Raw genomic sequence first — 17851 nt, 5'->3', positions numbered from 1 at the left:
TGGCAAGGAGGTAATGGAGTCCACAGATGAGGTCAATAGAGATGTGGTCTTATCTTCTTCCTCTCCAGAGCAGTTTTGGGGGCTCCAAGGAGAGACAGGACCCAGGACTGCATGTAGAGAACTGGCCCCCGTTATGCAAAGAGTTCTCTGGGCGTGGCTGAAAGTTGCAGCTCAAGGGAAGATGTTTAATGCAAGAGGGGATAGGTCTGTACAGCCTGGAGAAGCAATTTGCTCCCCACTAAGAAGGGGGTAGGAGGAAGGAGCGGGTAGGTAAGGAAAGAGGGAGGGGAGAAAGGAGGGGGAGGGGCAGGATGGGAGGAAGTGAAGGAGGGGAACCCAGGCGTGCAGCAGAGATTAAACAACCCCGCCTGGGCCATCCAGCTGGCAGGAGAGGACTGGGTGTGGCTTTGCCTCGGTTTCCTAAGTGGCTTGAAGCAAGAGAATCCCCAGGGCAAACAGCTGGCCCACTCAGCCCTCCCCGTGGTCCTGCCTCAGTTTAGGTAGAAGAGTCCGCTGGATATCACCACGTAGCCCTGCAAGGCAGAGAAAACCATGAGCCAAGTCAGAGGCCACACAAGGACCTGTAGGACCCCCAGCTATCCCGTCAGCCTGGCTCTGAGTTCACGCTCTGTCACTCTTGCTGTGTGTCTCTGGGCTCAGTTTTCTACTCTGTCACTAACAGCACCCACCTCAAAAATGCTACTATGAGGATGCTGTGAGACCACGCGGACAGAGCCCTCCATACATGGTCAGCACCATCTCTGTTTTATGATTGGGAGTCCAGACCATTGAGTATCTCCTCCAAATCCAAGTCTCCCAGCAGAGCCAGGCACTCCCCATAGGTCCTCTGCTCTCTACAACGCACTGCAGAAATGTCCTGGAGGCCTGCTGATCATTCATTCATTCACTCATTCGGCAAATCTTCACTGAGCCTTTACTGTGAGCCAAGCCCTGTGTCAGGTGCTGGGGGACCCAGCAGACAACAAGCCAGACCAAGTCCCTACCCATCTGTAGCTCTGATGTGGTCCAATATGGTAGCCATTAGCCACATTACATTTAAATTAATTAAAATTAAATAAAATGTAAAATTCAGCTCCTCTGTTGTACTGGCCACATTTCAAGTGCCCAAGAGCCACATATGCCCAGTGGCTGATAGTGGCTACTGTGTTGGACAGTGCAGAGTTCCCTCCTTGAAGAAAGTTCTATCGAACAGCACTGGTCTAGGGACCTCTGACCTAAGACCCAGCTGCCAGGATTTGTGGGTCAGCACTGACCATGCTTGTTTGGAGAAACGTTGGGGAAATCCCCACTAATAGCCCTGGCTCTCTGTGCTCCTTCTTAGGGAGGTGGATCACACAAGTGCCTTGGTATCGTAGTTCTTAAGCAATAAGCATATCCTCTCCGGAGAGACATCAGTGGGTCTCACTTGGGGAGGAGGGTGGTGAATAACATACAGATTTTGGGCTTGAGGAACCTTGGCTAAGCTTTCTGTCCTATGCATGTCTTGTTGAGTGAATTAGGAGGAATATTAAACTTTTATGCCCCAGGTGAAACAGAAAGAAGCTGTGGGATCTCACCCAGGCAGCTGTTTTGATTTACCGTAGTTTCACTCTGGGCCCACAATTTCTGATCAAGGAAAGTGATTTTAGAAGGTTCCCGAGTTCCTTCTCCCATCCAGCCTGCAGAGGTTTATGTACAAAGCCAGAAGGAGCCCCTTTGTCATCCTCCCCAGACACCAAAGGGGCTGTAACCCCCCCAGGGCACAGAATCAAGGGACATTGAAGGCCCCTGATTGTGGCCTGCTATGATATTTGATGAGGACTAAAGGGTGTGTGAAACCCTCCCACCAGTGTCTCTTGACATCCTGGGTTTTCCATCTCATTGCAACTAAGGATTCATGGGGTGGTCGTGGCAGAAGCAGGGGGCACCCCCAGGCCTGGCTGACCCTGAGATCCCACTGTTTGCATTAGCGGGAAGAGAGGGACGAGGTGATCCCCATGTCTCGAAGCCCAGCCTCCCTCCACAGGCTGAGGAGACCCCTCTGGTCACCACCACCATCTCTCACCTGGTGGACAAAGACCTCAGGAGTGACGTAGTGAAGGTTGACCACGTTGGGAAGGGCAACCCCCATGCCCAAGAGAGCTACAGGCAGGAAAAGAGAAACCAAGTTCAGCCGGAAGGCAGTGACAGAGCACTGCCTGGAACCAGGTCTGTGCTGAAGTCCTCGTGTTTATACCCACTTTACAGAAGGCAAAATGGAGTCTTAGGAAGGGAAAGGAATTCGGCTAAGATCACACAGCTGCTAAACAGCAGAGCCAAGGTGTGCACAGAGGCAGCTGGACTCCAGTGGCCACCCTCTGACCCTCTGAGCCTGGGAGGTGGAAAGGGGCCGGATGGGGCCTGGGGTGGGGGTGGACAGGAGGGGTCTAACGGGACCACACGGAGGGGAGGGCAGGGCTCACCATTGAGGTGGTCCAGCAGGGGCTTCTCAAACACGTTGCCCACGAGTGCCTGTATTTGATCCGTCTGCAGCCGCGGAGCCAGGGAAGTGGAGGACCGTAGGTCCACCCCAGCAAGGGTCCGGGAGAGATGGACAGGCAGGCCACACATGAACACACCGATGAACGCATAGATGGCAGAGGCACAGGGGGAGGGAGGAGGGCAGGTCACCCTTGTCCTGGCTTCAGGCAGAGCCCAGCTACCCCCAGGGTTGGGTCAGCCTTCTGAGCACTAGGCACCCAGGAACCGCTAGCCTGAGAGGAGGCTGAGAGATCAGCGCCTGACCGACGGACACTTGCTCATGGTGACTGGCTGCCCTGTTGGTGCTGACTGGCAGACAGATGGACTGACCAATAGATAGACTGATGGAGCATATAGACTTGCAGGCCAACGGACAAAGGGATGCATGGTGGCTGCTGGCCCAGCCATGTCACGTGACGGACGGAGCAGCCAACACCATCGGATGCTGGCTTGTCCAGTTTACCCATGGTTTCAGTGGTTCCTGGGCTGACAGGTCATCGACCACCAGGCAGAGTGACAGGCAGGCCAACTGACTGACACTGACCCCACTGAAGAACCAAGGCTGACTGACCGGCTGACCGGCTGACAGGCATCATGGGAAAGACTGCCGATGGGTGGACTCTGACTGACCACTGTCGCCAAGCACCCAGGAGGAAGCCTGGTTGTGGTAGCACACACAGATGCATGCGTGCACAAGTACACGAACACATGTACCCCTTTCCCAGGCTCATGGCCTGCCCCACTCTGGAGACCCTGGCCCCATACTTACGTCAATGAAGCCCACATTGGAGGAGGCCACAGTGAGCTTGACTTCCCTGAAAGGGAAGCAGGAGGGTTAAGGAAGAGGCCTGGTGCCCAGCACCCCAGTACCATGACTGCCACATCCAAGGCTCTGTGATGGGTAGTTGTGAGCCATTGCACAGAGGAACACACTGAGGTTGCTAGGCCCAGGAGGCCTCACTTACCCCAACACAGATGTGGTCCCCTGAAGCTTCACCTTGGACACAGAGAGCTGGAGGCTAAGGTTTACTGCCTGGGTGAGTGGGGAGAGCAGGGTCAAAGGGCACAGGGCCAAGTGAGACCTTTCCGCGGGCCACCAGTGACCCCACCTCCCACCCATGCCCCCACTCATTCAGGTCCCCCACTTCCCTGGCCAGTGGTGAACAATAACCAACGCAACCAGATGGAATCCCTTCAGAGAGTAGTGGGTGCCAACAGGCTGATAGGGACCATCTTTCTCAGGGTGGTCCCGAAAGGCCACCTAGAGGAAGGCTACAACATTTAGGCTGAAACCTGAAAGAAGAGAAGCCAGCCCTAGCAAGAGCCAGGGGAAGAGTATCCTAGGCACAGGGTATGGCCCGTGCAAAGGTCCTGAGGCAGAAATATTCTGGAACATTGAAGGAATAACAAGGAGGCCAGTGTGGATAGAGCAGAGCAAATGAGGAGCCTGGGGCAGGAAGTGAGGTCTCCCTGACAATCCCTCCCTGCCAGCCCCACCCAGCCCACCTCACTCACCACATCGAGGGAGAAAAGGGAGTGGAAAGCCGAGTTGGAGGCGGAGGCCAGGACCTCCACTAAGGGCTGCAGCTGCAGTGTAGCATTGTTGGGATGGAGTGTGGCCACAGGCGTGCCACCCAGCCGCACCTTGAGCACCACGGGCATGGGCTCAGGGAACTGACGGGCCACCTGGGGAGCCAGGGGGGAGAGAGAGAGAAGGCCACCTGGCGGCAAAGGCTGGGTGGGCTCTCCACTCATCATTCCTCTGATGCTGATCAAGCCATCATTTGTACATTACTGGTTCTCAGGGGTGGGACCATCCGAGGCCCCTGCCCTCAGGCATGCGGGTCTGATGGGATGATAAGCATAAAGAGAGGCATGGCCTGTGCCAGGAGGGAGGGAAGATGTGCCAGGAGGGAGGGAAGCTCGGGAGCCATGGAAGCTCCAGGAGCCTCCAGGACAAGAGGAGGCATGGGGTCCTCCTCCAGGAGGTAATTCCCTGGCGTGGTTTTAAAGATGGGTAAGGAAATGGAAGCAGAAAGAACATGACAAGCAGAGACAGTGCGTGGGCATTCCTCCATAGAGGAGGAAATAGCACGGTGTCTGAGCAGGAGGGGCCATGCCTGAGATGGGGGGGAGTGCAGCTGAACCCCACTTGGGATAGATATGAGCCAGCAGAGATCCCACAGCCTAGAGAGTCCCCCATCCCAATCCTGAGTCTTGACTCCCAAAATGACCAGAAATGTTACCAACCTCGGGGATGATCTGGCCCAGCACAGAGGTGGTCAGCAGGTTGTCATCCGACTTCTGAAATCAGTCCCCCACGCATGACAGCTTTTAGGGTGGCAGCTCCCCAAGCTAGGCCATGACTTGCCTCCCCTCAACCCTCATGTAAACCTTCTAACGGCCTCCCTCTGGCCCCAACGCTCCAGCCACCTCACCCACTCATGCTTTGGCCTCTGTGGGGGGTCTCCCCAGGCTGGACCACAGGGGCACACCTACCCCACATGCCCCAGACAGCAGGTTGACCCTCACCAGCTCTCCTGTGATGTCCATGTTGAGGGAACCAGCCTTCTGCAGCAGCAGGAGGGCAGAGTCAAACAGGTCCTGGGAGAGGCCCACGGTTGCCATGGCACCATTGGTGCCCACGTGCTCTGGCAGCGTAAAGCGGGTGGCATTCACAGGCAGGACGATGGGCTTGCCCAGAAGGAAGAGAACAGCCTGTGGGGGTGGGGGGAGAAGGAACAAGCAGCGGGGCGTCCGCAGGGAGATGAGAGGGCTCCATCACAGAACCCGGGCTCTGAGATGCCACCCAGCCCAGGATGCCATGTGTCCTGTGCACACCAGGAATGCCATTCCAGGCCTTCTCTCCTCAGCTCCCCTGCTCTTTTAGGAATCTTCCAGAACACCAAGGACTCCAGAGGCAACCAGCCTCCGGCTCTGGGATGGCAAGGAGGCACTTACGTTGATATCCAAGGAAATGTAGTCCTTCGTGATGGTGGGCTTATTGACCATGAAGTAGCGAATCTGGGACTCCGGACCCACAGGCTTCAGGCCTGAATGAAACCAGAATGAAGAAGAACAGACGGCACACTTAGTCTAATCTACCCAGAAAACTCAACCACCTGACTACCTTGTTTAGCCAGACCCAGGCCAAGGAACAAACGCGGTGGGAAAAGGCCCCTGAGTAAGCAAACTTAAGTTGCAAAGTGCACACACCAAGGATTCGGCCACTCACCACCTGTTGATTCTTAGTTCAGACACAATTCTAACAGTTTTAGTGTCCGCTCTCCCAATCAATGGAAGACCGAAGACCGCAGATTAGAAGGAAGGAGACGGGTCACACTAGGTACAAACACCCCCTGCCGAAGGCAAGAAGGAGCCACGGAAAAGGAAGAGAGTTCACGTTTACCAAGGTCCAGACATTAGACTTACACTCTCTCGTTCTATCCTCACCACAGCTGTAAGGTTAGGAGCCCATTTCTCACACACGTACACACACACACACACACACACACACACACACACACACACACGTGTGCGCGCACAAAGTTTGGTGAGTTCAACTCTGTCCAGGATTGTATACCAGGTCCATCCAACTCCAAAGCTACCCTCTCTCCCCCTAATCATACTGCCTCCTACAGGCACTCAAAAGGCACAGCACCGGCCCCAGGGTTGTGTTAGATGCAAACCCCTGTCTCAAAGGCAAAGCAAACCAACTGCCAAGTGCAGCTGCCAATAGTCACCAGCTCTGGACCTCGCAGTCCATGACAGCAGCATGGGAGAAACACCAGAATCCCAGGCAAAGCCATCGGACAGGAGAAAGTGTGCTTCAGATAGGAGCAGCTTCCAAAGAGGCTGGGGCGGGGGGGCGGGGGGCAGGGGAAGGGGGGCGGACAGAGGAAGCCCTGGATTGTCCGCAGGGCTCCCTGAGAACCTGTCAACAAGGATGCATTCCTTGATCTGTGTGGAGATGGGCAGGCAGGTCATTGCCAGATAGTTCTTAAACGTTGATAAATATTTAAACTGCTAAAAAGAAAATGAGGCTGACCTGCTTTCATAGCTTTTAGTTTCAGATTGTAAGATGAAGTCCTGATGGGGCCTTGTTTAAGGTGAACTGTGGCCACCTTTCTAAGTGGACTGTGCTTTGTGGCTGCCAGCACCTGGGACTTCATCTGAGGGAGGGGAAGGTGCGGGGTGGTGGGGAAGAGACCAGTGACTGGTGGGAGCTGGTAGACACACGGGGAGGATGTTAGAGGTGTGCTGCTCAGTGTCAGGAGCTCCCCAAGGGCAGTGCCTGCTCATTAACAGGCCTCCCCTGTCTGACTGCTCCCCTCCCCAACCAGTGCACCTGGAACCACCCCCAGTGAGCCACTTACACTAAAATCTCATCTCAGGATCTGTTCCTGGGGGGTTAGCCTAAGACAGGGTCTCCGCTAGTGCGCTCCTAGTACTCCCTGGTAATGAGGACCCCTGGGAAAACCAGAGGTGGGACAAGCCCCGTGGAAAGTGGAGAGAAGGAGCTGTGACTCCGGACAGTGGTGGCCCCTGAGGGGAAACAGGAGAGGGGCACTTGGGAGCAGAAGAGCTTGAGTTCTGTTGAGCACGTGCTGAGTGGGAGGAGCCTGTGGGACCTCCAGGAGGAAATGGAATATAAGGACCTGAGCCCTGAAAGGGGGAGAGGTAGAGAGTCCAGCAAAGAATGTGGGAGATGTGGGAGCACCACCAGGGGAGCAGGGGTCTCTGACTCTCCAGACTGGGGAGGAGGCCATTGCAAATAGCATGCACTACCCTACACACACACACACACACACACACACACACACACACACACACGCATACATGCACTAAACATTCAAAGACATTCTAGAATTTTTTGAGATTCCCCCAGATTCCATCAATAATTGTTTAGTCAGCCTGGCCTGCGTGTCTCAGTGGTTGAGCATCGACCTATGAACCAGGAGATCATGGTTCGATTCCCGGTCAGGGCATGTGCCCAGGTTGTGGGCTCAATCCCCTGTAGGGGGCGTGCAATAGGCAGCCGACCAATGATTCTCTCGCATCATTAATATTTCTATCTCTCTTTCCCTCTCCCTTCCTCTATGAAATCAATAAAAATATATTTAAAATAATAATAATAATAATAATAATAATAATAATAATAGTTCAGTCATCCTACAATTGACCTCCCAGCAGTCTACCCTGACCCAGAGGGGGATTTTGATGGGTGATAAGGGCCTCAGAGGGTCTCAGATGTCCCCCTCCCTCTCCCCCTGGACTCCCAGGTCTTACCAATTAAAGTTCCCAGGTGGACATTGAGGCCCTGCACGAGGTTGGAGACGCTCAGACACATCTGCGACAAGACAGAGGAGCCTGGGTTAGGGCGGCACTCAGGGCTGGAGGAGGCAAGTCGGGAGGATCTAGGGTCCCAGTCTGGAAGTCTCCCCAAACTGGACCCCAAGGCTTGGAATCCCTGCCTTCCTCCACCACCAGTGGGCATCTTCAGGCACCTCATGTGAGCACCAGAGAGTCAGAGGGGGAGCTGGGCCCCCTGGGTATCGAGGAAAGAACAGGACTGTGGGGTACAGCAGAGGTGGCCAGAGCAGGGCCTGGGCAATAGAGGCAGGGAGCCTGCTGCATAGAGGACCAACTGGTGGAAGGATGGTATCCATGGTGGAGGCAGGCCAGGGAGCCCAGTGCTCTCCTGGGCAGAGTGGGCAGCCAGAGAAGCGTATTAAGCTGGGGTCACTGTGATAGAAGGTGGGGCAGGGGAGAGACTGCAAGGCCTGGGGTGGCCACTGTCTGCTCCAGGCTAGAGCTGGTGAGGCTGGCCAGGCATGGCCAGGAGACAGAGGAGAGGGCCAGGTCAGGCTGTGCCTCCTCCACCCTCGAACCTCAGTTTTCTCATCTGCAAGATGGGGGGATGGCACACAGAGGGTTAGCTTAGTCTCTACTCCTGCCTCTTAAAGGAGGGGGGATGGGGCAGGAGGGGCAGCATGGAGCACTGGCTCTCTGTCAGCAGTGGGCCCACGTCAGCCACAGGCAGCTCATGACAAGAGCTAGAACAGTAACAGTGACAGCACCACTCACACCGCCCAGACGGTCCCAACCTCTCCATGGGTGTTAATGCACTTCACCCCACAGCCAGCCCCTCTCTCTGCCTTGCAGGTGTGGAGTCGGGGGCAGAGGGAGGTTGGGCAACTTGTCCAAGGATCACAGCTGAGGGGAAGAGGAATTCGAACCCAGGCCACATCTGGCTCCGGGCCCATGCCCTTGTCCATCCTCATTTTCACAGCCACGTGGCCCCGAGAGCACTGTCCCCATCCCACCCTCTCGCATGAAGTAGGGGCTGGCCCAAGAGAGTGAGCCTCCTTCCCCTGCCACCCCCAAACCCACCCTTTTTGGGCTCCCCCATCACTGCTCTGGACACCTCTTTCCTACTCTGATGGGGAAAGTCGAGGAGCCCCCTCAGGGCCTTCTAAAGAAAAACAAGCAGCAACCATCACAATCCCCCCGGTGCCTGCCTCCCCCCTGTGCCTGCCTCCCCTGTGCCTGCAATACCCCTGTGCCTGCCTCCCCCTGTGCCTGCCTCCCCCTGTGCCTGCCTCCCCCCTGTGCCTGCCTCCCCCTGTGCCTGCCTCCCCCCTGTGCCTGCCTCCCCCCTGTGCCTGCCTCCCCCTGTGCCTGCCTCCCCCCTGTGCCTGCCTCCCCCCTGTGCCTGCCTCCCCCTGTGCCTGCCTCCCCCTGTGCCTGCCTCCCCCCTGTGCCTGCCTCCCCCCTGTGCCTGCCTCCCCCATGTACCTGCAATCCCCCCTGTGCCTGCCTCCCCCCTGTGCCTGCCTCCCCCCCCCTGTGCCTGCCTCCCCCTGTGCCTGCCTCCCCCTGTGCCTGCCTCCCCCTGTGCCTGCCTCCCCCCTGTGCCTGCTCCCCCCTGTGCCTGCCTCCCCCTGCATTCACACGCCTGCTGAGGACAGCGATGCTTTCCTTCCCCAGAGACCCGCCAGGAGTCCTTTACCTTGTTGCGCAGGACGGCTTTGATGTGTTTCTGCACCCGGGCCAGCAGCGCAGGGGCCGCACTAAGGGAGAGACACAGACAAGGCCCCTGAGCTCCGGGCCAGTGCGGGGGCCTGTCTCCTTTGGCAGAGCCACAGTCCGGGAGCCGAGTCTCTCCCCTCGGTCAGGGGCCAGCGATTCCCACTCCACACCTGCCAGGGGCTGGACACAGCGCTGGCACAAGTGCCCCCAGAGATGAGGAAACTGAGCCTCACAGAAGAGGTCGTTGGTCTCAAGGTTTGGAAGTGGCTCAAGGTTTGAGACGTGAAAATGAGGCTACGTTTGGGGGGAGAGAGACAGGGCGTTGGGAAAGCTGGGCCCCGCCATGTCCGTGGCCACCTGGCTCCGTGGCTACTCGGAGCCCAGTGAAGGGGGGCTGCCGCCTGCTTGGGCTCCAGTTCTCTGCGGCACGTTTAGAACGTCCCCTCCTGGCTCTGGGCCCGTCCCCTCTGAGCAATGAGAGGTGGGTCTAACAGGGATTCCTAGGAAACCTGCTAAAATGTTGCTCCAAGCTGCCGCCCAAATTCACTCAAGTGCCCCTGGGGGAGGTGGAAGAACGGCATTGGTGCTTTTAATGCCATCCACCTCGGGGTTTCCATTTCTGTGAACAGCCACCACCCGGGAGGACTGCGAAGGGATGTGAGTTCCACACGGTGATCATGGGACATAAGCATGAATGAATTTATACCCAACTCTTCCCTGGGAAAAAGTCCCTCTGAAATGCTCACCCGCCTCAGTGAGCCCTGCCCACATGTGGGAAGGTGTAGGCGTAATGCAGGGGATTCCCAAGCCGTAGGTTAGTCAGCCTGTGGGGGATTGAACTCCACCGTTTGCCAGCTGTGTGATCTGAGGCAAGTCACTTAACTGCTCTGTGCCTCAGTTTGTCATTCTGCAAAATGAGGGCGATACCGGCACCCTCCTGGTGGGATTACTGTGAGACAGAAAGGGCCTGGACCGGACCCAGCACGCAGCAGGCGCTCAGGAGGCGGGAGCTGCTGCTAGCTGCAGGTGAGGACAGGTGAGAGCTGGGCAGGAGCCAGTCCCCCTGAGCCTCAGGCTCCCCATCTCTGCAGTCCCTAAAAGAGGCATCAGCCCAGAACCCTTCCAAAAATAGTATGTTTGTGTGCATTGTCACATGGTGCAGGGCCGGGAGGCGGAGGGGACACGGGCAGGGGCTGCATACTCACTGTGTGACCTTGGCAAGTCCTTCCCCCTCTCTGAGGCTCAGTGTGCTCAGCCATAAAACAGGTGTGACACTGGAGATCTCTAGGCCCGTGGTGGCGATCGGATGAAGGCTTGAGTAGGAAGCTCAAGAAATGACCGCAGCCCAGGCACCCACCTGTGACCGCCATCTAACACGACGGCGTTGTTGAAGAGTGAGAAGCAGGAGGAGATGCTGACCACGGGGGTCCCGATGGAGCCCTGGTCCACACGGGCATCAGCCAGCAGTACCACGGGCAGGACCAGCTCCAGGGGCTCTGGGACTCTACGGAGATGCCATTCTTGAGCCCCAGCAGCACCGCCCAGCAGAGCCCCCCTTGACCAATGCGAGATCCTGTAAACCCACAGACCAAGCCTGCCTCCCCCCGACTTGATACAGGCAGGACCCCCACTCAGCACAAAATGACCCCACCTGAGTGCCCCAAACTCCACTCAGGGTCACACCTATACCTAGTGGATAGGTTTGAACTCTGGTTCCCCGTAACTCTCACCACAAGACCCTGGGCCAGTCATTCCCCATGCTGAGCCTCAGTTTCCTCTTCTGCAAAGTGGACATAAGACTGGGGGTACCGATCTCGAAGGCTGTGCTGAGTTTTCCATGAGGGAGTCATGTGAAAACACCCTCCTGCAGCCTGGCCCACAGGAAGCCTAATTAAAATGGTAGTGTCAGGACAGAGGAGTCAGAATACCAGTAAGAGATCTCTCTGAAGGCCCAGCTCGTAGTTTGAAACTTAAATGAATATGCAGTGACTGATGCACAGAAATAATTCTAATAGTTATGTTTATTGAGCACCTAGTATGTGCCTTGCACTGTGAAAGGGAGGCGTAATTTTCATTACAGCAACGAATCCCTTCCCTTCAACCCTCGTAGTCTTGCTGTGAAGATTCATCCCATTTTACAGAGGAGAAAACTGAGGGCTGGAAAAGTGAAATGACTCTGATTGTCCCTGAAAATCCTCCTTCCCTGCCCCCCGCAACAAGGAGACTCACTCACCGAAAGACCTTGATAGTAAAATTGGCTGCTGCAAACAAGCGTACCCCAAAATCATCAACGAATTTCAGCTGAAGGCGGAGCACCTGGACATTCAGAATCTGGACCCTGCAGGTAGGAGTGGAGGTGACAAGGCAGCTCCCATGAAACCATGGAACGGACTCTGGGGTGGGCACTCTGAGCCATATCCGTATCCACACTGTCGGTGTTATAAAGAACGCCTTTGGAAACATGGGGTGAGGGATAGGCAGTGAGTTCTCCGTCTTAGGGGCATGCAAGCCATGGATGGGCAGCCCGGTTGTAAGAAAAAGATGCAGAGAGGACCCTAGCCCTGGACAGGAATTGGGTGAGACGATTTCTCAGGTCTTGGAGGGATTTTAGTGTCTGACTGAGGTCTAGAAAGCTGGGAAGGTGGGGAAAGAAAGACTTCAAGATCCACAGAAGGCAGAACTCCCCCTATACCATTCCAGTCAATCACTTGGGCTTGGAGCCCTCCAGCAACGGAAAACTCACTCCCTTCAAAGCTGTCTGTTCTGATTGCTCAGCACTTTTCAACTAGCCTAAAATTTCTCTTTTTTTCTAAATGAAAGTCATTTTTTTCCCTGCATAGTAGTGAGGGGCAGGTGATTCAGACACTACAAATGGTATAAATTTTAAAAGTCACATCAAAACTCCACCCTCAGAAACTCTCACTGTTAGCACTTGGGTAACATCCCTCCATCCTTAGGCCACAGGCTGACCTAGAACCTGAATCTTTTCACTTGACAACCGCCCTAGGTGTGTTCCCACATCTACAAGCAAGGACTCTTAGCATTATATTTAAACTAGAGGCCTGGTGCACGAAATTCATGCACAGGGGGGGGTGTCCCTCAGCCCAGCTTGCACCCTCTCCAATCTGGGACCCCTTGAGGGATGTCCAACTGACCATTTGGCCTAAACGGGCAGTCGGACATCCCTCTCACAATCCAGGAGTGCTGGCTCCCAACTGCTCGCCTGCCTGACTTCCTGATTGCCCCTAACTGCTTCTGCCTGCCAGCCTGATCACCCCCTAACTGCTCCCCTGCCAGCCTGATTGCCCCTAACTGCCCTCCCCTGCCCGCCTGGTCACCCCTAACTGCCCTCCCCTGCAGGCCTGGTCCCCCCCCCAACTGCTCTCCCCTGCAGGCCTGGGTCCCCCCCCAACTGCCCTCTCCTGCTGGCCATCTTGTGTTCACATGGGGGAGCCATCTTTGACCACATGGGGGCAGCCATCTTGTGTGTTGGAGTGATGGTCAATTTGCATATTACTCTTTTATTAGATGGGATAGCAGCGCACTGTCTGTGGTGTCACCAGAGTACAAATCATGTAGGCATCTTGATTTTGGGTATTGATGTCGTGCCCAGTTCTCCACCATTACCAACCAGCTGCAGGGCCTCAAACTGGGAGTCTCTCCAGCTGCTCTTTTACCCACCCAGTGTTTTAAAGTCTAAAAATGTTTACTTAGTTGCCATCATTCAAAGATTAATAGATTTTACAACTTCCCTTGGGAATCCAAAGATCTGGCAAGAGTGCGTCTGTGCGCCCACATGGATGGGGTCAACTGGCCCAGCCCCTCCCTGTCTCTGTCATTGAGTCTCTATGCACTACAAGGGGGTGTGGAGGTAAGGTAGGCTCAGGCCTGTGCCCTAAATTCAGTGCCTAGCTTTCGGAGGAAGGAGCCAAGAGTCCTGCCAGCTCTGGGGACCCAGTCTTGGCTCCTCGCGGCAGAAATCTACCAATTCAGAGGCACGAGTCCCCTATGTCTCCACCTGGGGCCCATCTCCTAAGTCCCCCTGTGGCCACTCACCTAGTGGGTGGGAGTATCCAGCCTGGTGAGGGAAGCACTCCCTATAGACTAGGAGGCTGGAGCAATCTTCCCAGTGTTCCCGGTGGTGAGAGCACGCACCTGCCAGGTGGGACTGCTCGCCTGGTGGCGGGCGTACCTCATCCGGAGGACGGGAGCACTCACCTGGTGGGCTGGAGCACCTCTCCGCTCCGGTCCAGGAAATGCGGGACAGTGACCTGCAGGGCCCGCTGGAGGGGGGCTTTCCCCATTTCGGACACTGTGAGGCCAGAGCAGGGCGAGGTTAGGCTGCTCTCCGGAGCCACCCAGGGAGACCACACCACCCACCATCTGCCCCGAGGCCTGAGCGGAGAGGCCTCAGAGACTGGAATGGGAAGGCTTGTCACGGGGCTGATGGACGGGAGCCGGCTGCCTCCCCACAAGCCCTCCTCGGGGGGACTTCTCACACCAGCCCCAAAAGGCATGCCTTTCCCCCTCTCTCTGTCTCTCCAGATCCTACTTGTTCTACGCTGCTCCTCAGAAACAATAACAGCCTTTGCCCTTTTGCAAGACTCTGAATGGGTCCCACCTCCTCTGGTGCCCCAAACCAAGGGGCCTCCCCATCAAACAGGGGCGGGAAGGTCTGAGGGCTGGAGGCTGAGAACTCTGGAGTCCCTCAGGTTCTGGGTGCAAATCTCAGCTCTGCTACTATCTGTGTGGCTGCTCTGTGCCTCAGTTTCCTTGCCTTTAAGTTTGCAGCGATTATAATGGTACCCATCCCATAGGGTCCTTGTGACGACTCAGCACACAATTAATGGTAGCTCTCCCCGTTGCTGTGTATTTTTGGGGATAGCAGTGGCTGCCATTCTATTGTGCCTCCTTTGTGCCAGGCTGCTCCTCACAGCTCTATGCCGTAGGTACTGAATGATGCCCAGTTTACCAAGAGGTGAGGACACCTGGAGAGGAGAAGTCAGATCAGGGCCGAAACCCCTGGCGCCCAAAGCCCTGGGTTTCCTCACACCTGTCCTGCTGGGCCGGGGGAGGTGCTGACTAAATGTGAGTGGAATTAAAAGAGGGGGGTGGAGCTGCGAGAAAGCACCATCAAATGAAGGGTTGAGAGGCCCGAACTCCGCTCAGACTCACTGTGGGACCTGGAGAAGTCCCTGGGCCTCTGGGCCTCGGTTTCCCCAGACCCAAGCATAAAGGCAGTGGTCTCTAGGTCCCCAATGCCCTACTCTCCAGCCTGACCCTCCGTGGCCGAGCCGAGACTCACACCCAGGCCTCTGGACCTCCTCTACAATGCGTTCTTGACCTCTAGGGGGTTTGGCAGGAGATGGAGGACCCTGTTAAGAAGCCAGGCGGCCTGGCCGTGGAAAGGTGTGTAGGGCATGGGCCTCCTGCCAGATTTCCGCCCAGAACAAAACAAACACAGGCAGGTGCACCTGGAGGCTCCTGGACAAAGGAGGCTCACATGGGCGAGGTGGAGAGAAGGTGGCCGGCGGAGGGCAGTGGCCTCCTGTCCCCACCCGCAGGCATCCGTGCCTGGGGCCGCGTGCCAGCCACTCTGTAACATGGATCACTGACCCCTTTCCTCACCTGCCTATCTGCCCAGATACAAGGTGCTGAAAGGCTGTGTCCGCACCAGGGGACCCTGCTGCTTCCCTGAGCCACTGCCTCACTGCTTCGTGGCCGCGGCCACTGACCGTCCTTCCGACCCTCTGGCCCGAGTCCCTCACCCTGTAGTCTGGCCTCAGGAGAAGCAGCTTCTGATGTCTCACCCCTAGCCCAGCTTCAAGACCTCGAAAGCCTCCCAGGGGCAGCTGGGGGGCAGCGCTGGTCCCGCCCTGGGCCTAGGTTTCCTCACTGTGCCTTCCCCAGGGGATGAGGTGGGGTCATAGGACAGAGGCCTAGGTTGGGCCGGGTGAGGGGATAGTTCTCACTGTGAGCCCAGCAGGGATCTAACTCCAGGACGCTCCCCCAGTGCCGTGCTAGACATGCCTTCCCCAGCACGCATGTACACACAGACACCCCCATGCACACATATGGCGCGCAGCCACACACACCTCCATGCACCATGGCATTTGCACACATGCCCATGGTTAGGCACCCACCCGACACTCGAGTACATATGTGGATACATCTCCATGAATTTTCAAACTTACACACAGACACACACAAGCCAAAGTTGCCAAACTGACCCATGCCTACCCCACTTAGGCCCGTGAGCACAATCACGCAGCACACTTGCATATGGGGCACCACATACGCCCCACTCATGCATTCATGTAACATTGGTTGAGAAGCGCTGTGTCAGAAACTGGGAGCCAGGGACACAGTGACAGATAAGATCCGGGTCCTCGGGGGCTTTTGAGTTCACAGGGACATGCACACACTTAGAATTGTACATACATGCTGACATGGACTCACTCGCACATGCTCGTGACAGACACACGTGGGACAGCACAGTGGCACATCTCTTACCGTAGCTCAGCATCGCCTTGTTGAGTCTGACCACGGTGCTCGGCAAGGAGGCGCCGACCACGGGCAACAGCAGCGCCAGCAGCAGGCCCAGCCTGCATGCCTGAGCCATGGCAGTCCTTGTCCTGGCCGCTGCCCCCCAAAAATCTGCGGGCTGGGGTGGGGACAAGCATCAGGGAGCTTGTCCAGATCCCACTCCCAGCCAGAGGTCAAAAGCCCTGAATGGTGATCCCAGCCCTACCCCGGGCCCCACGCACAGGCTTGCGTCTCTGCATTGGAAGAATCACCTTCCCCAGCCTACTTTGTCAGGAACCACGAGGGATCTGGTTTGGAAATGGCCCCTAGGCCCAGGGAAGACATGGCCTTGCCTACAGCCACACAGAAAAAATAGGGCTGCTGCAGGACCCAAGCCATGCCGAGGGGGATGGGGAGACTCACAGATGGGGAGACTGAAGCCCAGGCCACCACCCTGCGGCCCAGGGCTGGGTCACCAGATGCCAGTGTGACAGCCCATTCTGGGGTCCAGCTGTCCAACCCCAGCCAGGGGGGGACCTGGGGTGGCTCCTGTCCCCATCTTGTCCAAGAAGTGGGCCTCTTCACCACCTCTTGCCCCTCCCAACCCCAGCCCAGCCAAGTGGGCAGATCTGTGTCCAATTCGGGGAGAGGAAGCTAGGCGGGAATGAGGGCTGAGTCCCAGGGGGGAGCACTTCCCCAGAGTCCCACAGCAAGAGCAGGGATGGGCCCTTCTGCAGAAGGCGGTTGAAAGTAGTGTCCCCATTGAACAGATGGAGAAGTTGAGGTTCCTCCTTGGAAGAGTGCCAGCCCATCCTGAGTCCTACCTCAGGCAGTTCCTGGGACAGGTGGACTGCCAGCCCCAGACAAGCCCTCATCTGCCCCGGGCAGGTCTGGAAGCTGCTTTATAGGCTCCCTGGTATGCAAGGCCTACTGGGAAGGGATGTGGGGAGGGACAGGTTTGCTTGTGGTTGCAAGTGTTTTCCCTGCAAACATGGCCTGTGCCAAAGTGTCTTATCCCACTTGGGCAGTGGGGCTGCCACGTAGCCTGCCCTGGATGCCAACCACGGCAAGACCCTGGGTTGGGCAGCTGTGGGGCCTTGAATGGCAAGAGATCTCTGGAAGGAGCTCTGCTCCCAGGTGGGTCCTCTCATCACTCCAGGCAGGCCTGGCCAGGCCCAGGAAGGAGAGAATGCTCAAGGTCAGGGGGTGGCTGCAGTAACCTCTCAAGCCCGGTGCCTCCAAGCTGGCCCAGAAACATGATCCTTTTAGGGGGAGCAGGAGGCTGCCTGAGCCCCAGCCCCAGTGACTGGCTGAGCCCTGACCCTTGTCATAAACTGAGCCCTGATCCTCATCAGGCACTGAGCCCTAACTCAGAAGACAACAGACAAGAGGTGTGGATGATCCAGTCCCCACTACTTAACACCCCAAACTCTCTCCAAATGCAATTATTGGTCATAAATACTAGCATCAGAGGAAAGTGTGTTTGTGAGTGTAAACATGGAATGGGCATTTGACACATTGGTTTATGGTGTTACATGCCTGTTTACATGACCTTACACATGTGCAGATGTGGAGAGTTCTGTGTACAGTATGTATATATGGGCTTTGTATACTGAGTATGTATGTGGGTCTGTGTGTACATGGTGTTAAGTGCATGTGTGTATGTGTACATATGTATAGCAGACTGTTCCATGGTATTGGGAGTGTATGTGTGTTTGTGTGTATACATACATGTGGACATAGGAGGTGATCGCATGACTGCAGGCAAGGCCCC

At 56.4% G+C, this 17851-nt stretch overlaps 1 protein-coding gene across 1 annotated transcript; it reads right to left on the bottom strand.

Annotated features, from left to right (window-relative positions):
* Window positions 1-491: 491 nt before the first annotated feature.
* On the bottom strand, window positions 492-16174 carry BPIFB2 (BPI fold containing family B member 2; the record flags this gene model as incomplete). The annotated part of the gene is made up of 15 exons (XM_079783764.1): window positions 492-533; window positions 2066-2142; window positions 2463-2526; window positions 3290-3335; window positions 3486-3553; window positions 4036-4206; window positions 4771-4824; window positions 5053-5238; window positions 5482-5573; window positions 7810-7870; window positions 9533-9593; window positions 10910-11056; window positions 11786-11890; window positions 13771-13864; window positions 16066-16174. The coding sequence occupies 15 exons, from the start codon at window positions 16172-16174 to the stop codon at window positions 492-494; spliced, it is 1377 nt and encodes a 458-aa protein (XP_079639890.1).
* Between the last annotated feature and the right edge of the window lie 1677 nt (window positions 16175-17851).

This window comes from Cnephaeus nilssonii, assembly GCF_951640355.1.
Source record: "Cnephaeus nilssonii genome assembly, chromosome: 11".
NCBI lineage: Eukaryota > Metazoa > Chordata > Mammalia > Chiroptera > Vespertilionidae > Cnephaeus > Cnephaeus nilssonii.
This window is presented reverse-complemented; position numbering and strand designations above follow the sequence as displayed.